This window comes from Lactuca sativa, chromosome 2 (genome assembly GCF_002870075.4).
Source record: "Lactuca sativa cultivar Salinas chromosome 2, Lsat_Salinas_v11, whole genome shotgun sequence".
Taxonomy (NCBI): domain Eukaryota; kingdom Viridiplantae; phylum Streptophyta; class Magnoliopsida; order Asterales; family Asteraceae; genus Lactuca; species Lactuca sativa.
The window spans coordinates 161,025,994-161,028,923 of record NC_056624.2 but is presented as its reverse complement, the minus strand read 5'-3'; the positions used below and the strand labels follow the sequence as shown (position 1 = coordinate 161,028,923).

At 41.7% G+C, this 2,930-nt stretch overlaps 1 protein-coding gene across 1 annotated transcript; it reads right to left on the bottom strand.

Annotated features, from left to right (window-relative positions):
* Nucleotides 1–462: 462 nt before the first annotated feature.
* Nucleotides 463–2,484, bottom strand: LOC111916024 (2-methylpropanoate--CoA ligase CCL4). The gene has a single exon (XM_023911668.3). It carries the CDS (start codon nucleotides 2,334–2,336, stop codon nucleotides 684–686), a length of 1,653 nt encoding a protein of 550 aa, XP_023767436.1. The 5' UTR covers nucleotides 2,337–2,484; the 3' UTR covers nucleotides 463–683.
* Nucleotides 2,485–2,930: the final 446 nt, after the last annotated feature.

The window sequence follows — 2,930 nt, the reverse complement described above, 5'->3', positions numbered from 1 at the left end:
ATTATCATTATATCATAACCATTCAATTTACCGGATTCTTGCGATTGTAGTTGTCCGGTAGCATTTTTCCTGAAGAGTTTTTCATTTTCTTTGCGTTGTTGCAAATTTGAGAAAGATGGAAATTGACAATAATCTAATCAGTAATGGAAGCTTACAATCAAGATTTCGTCGTTTTCCCAATGGTTTGACACTCGGCTGTACAAAAGTTATTCTACAACATGACAATTATATTGCACTTTTTTTTTCTTTTTAGGTTTTAAATGATGAAAGTTTCACAATAAATTTTAAATCGAGAATTAAATATTCATATCCAGCAAACAAATCCAAAAAAAAAGAACCCATAAAGACACAACCCAACCAAACATTGTCATCACTGCAAACAATTCCCAAAAAAAAAAACCCTAGAAAACCCACCAAACATCAACCATTTATATAACTTTAGATAAATCAGCTAATCAAATATGTAAACAATATTCAAACGCTCATGTATAGAGTGAAATAAGGTAAATAACAATAGCTTGATGCTAGATTACCCTACGTCTATATAAAATTTTATTCTATTTTTACATGAAAGTACTAATTCTCGATGTATAAATATATATCTTCGATATTTTCATTTTTTGATATGGAAACAATAATTTCCCAAAGGTTTTATTAATATTTTAAAGATTTAGAACTACAGTTTACAGGCGACTATTCCTCGTATTTGGTCCCATTGCTTTTGCCATTTCTCGAAGTATAAACTTCTGAATCTTCCCCGTCGACGTTTTCGGCAACTCTTCTTTAAAAACCACCGTCTTCGGCACCATAAATCCCGGCAGCTTACCTCTACAATACTCCGCCACCTCTCTCTCCGTCACTTTCCCCACCATCTCGGCCTTCAAACTCACAAACGCACACGGCGTTTCTCCCCAATGATCATCCGCCCTCGCCACCACTGCCGCCTCATTCACCGCCGGATGCGTGTACAAAACCGATTCCACCTCCACACTGCTCAAATTCTCGCCACCACTAATGATCACGTCTTTTGATCTGTCCTTAATCTCCAAATACCCATCTGGGTGCATCACTGCAACATCGCCGGTGTAGAACCACCCGTTTTCTCTCATACACTTGGTGGTTCCGACCGGGTCTTTGAAATAACCCAGCATAACACATCCGCCGCGTAGCACCACCTCCCCTAGTGTTGACCCGTCCCGAGTCACACTCAGTCCTGACTCGGGATCCACCACATCCATGTCTGTGAATGCAACAGTTCTCACCCCTTGTCTAGCTTTCAGTCTAGCTCTCTCCGTCGCCGGGAATCGGTTCCATTTCTGCTTCCACGCGCAAGTCACAGTTAACCCACCTATCTCCGTTAGCCCGTACCCGTGACTGACGATGAACCCAAGAGACTCCGCCCGAGCCAGAACCGCCGCAGGCGGAGGAGCTCCAGCCGTCATGATATTAACGGGTTTCTTTAAGGGTTTCACGTTTGGGACGTTCGATAACATGTTGAGGACAACCGGAGCACCACACATGTGAGTGACGCCGTGTTTGTTAATGGCGTCGTACACGACGGCTCCGTCGAATTTGCGTAAGCAGATATTGGTGGCACCGACCGCCGCCGTACCCCATGTGTAGCTCCAACCATTAGCATGAAACATCGGCAGAGTCCATAAGTAAACAGGTTGTTTCGGAACAGACCATTCAATAAGAGAGTCAACGGCGATGAGGAACATACCACGGTGGCTGTGAACTACTCCCTTAGGAGACGACGTCGTGCCGGAGGTGTAATTCAACGTCATCGGATCCCACTCCGATACCGGTCTAATCCAATTGAACCCCGGATCGCCATTTTCCACCATACTTTCATAAGTACATCGGAATCCTACCATGGATTGAGGGGTAGATCCATCATCAGTGATGAGTACGAGCATCGGTTTTTGTATACCTGGGGAAAACATAGCGATTGCATCGAGGATGATAGAAACCGACTGATAATCAACAAAAACAAGCTTCGATTCGCTGTGGGAAAGGATGACAGAAACTGTGCGAGCATCAAGGCGGGTGTTAATTGAATTGATGATAGCTCCGGCCATGGGTATGGCAAAGTAGAGCTCATACATGGCGGGGACATTTGGGGCAACGACGGAAACGACGTCGTTTCTCTTAATTCCGAAGTTGGAAATGGAGGAAGCCACCTGAAGAATCCTTCGTCGGGTTTCGTTCCACGTATAGGTGGTGTCGCCGTAGACGACGGAAGGGCAGTCGCCATAGACGGTGGCGCACCGATCAAGAAAGCTTAAAGGAGTAAGCGGCGATGAGTTGGCTGGACTTGGGCGGAACTGATCCATGCTCTAGCCTATCTATCTCACTAAGACTCTGGCCACAGTAAAATGAATCTGGTTATGGAGAGTAATCTCCGGCGAGCTGCATTTAATGGCAAGATGTGCGAAGGGATGTTTGTTTGACTTTCTGTCTGTACAAGTCAGCAGATCCAACGGACGTTGTGAGACCACGTGGTTGTTGATAGCTTAGCTTATCGATATGTGAGAATCCAACCATTCAATGCTGATTTGTTATTAATTAATTAATAGTTAATAAGATGTTATTTTTTTATTGTTACTTTCTTTGAACGGCTACTAATATGTTATTTGATTGTCATTGCTAGTTTTTGGATAATGCTATATAATGTTAAAGGTATATTTTTTAAGACAATCTAATAAAACTGTAAGTGGTTTATAAGGCAGTTAGACTTTTAGTTTTATTATAAAAAAAATTCTAATATGGATAATGACTTAAAATGGTAATATATTTTTTGATTTGTATATATTTTATTATTAAGTTTTTTTTTTTTCGTCTACATTTGTTCATTCAATTTGTTAAATTATACGCATTCAGTCCTTATGACTCGTTATTTCAAGTGAGCCAGAAAAATGACTTAATAG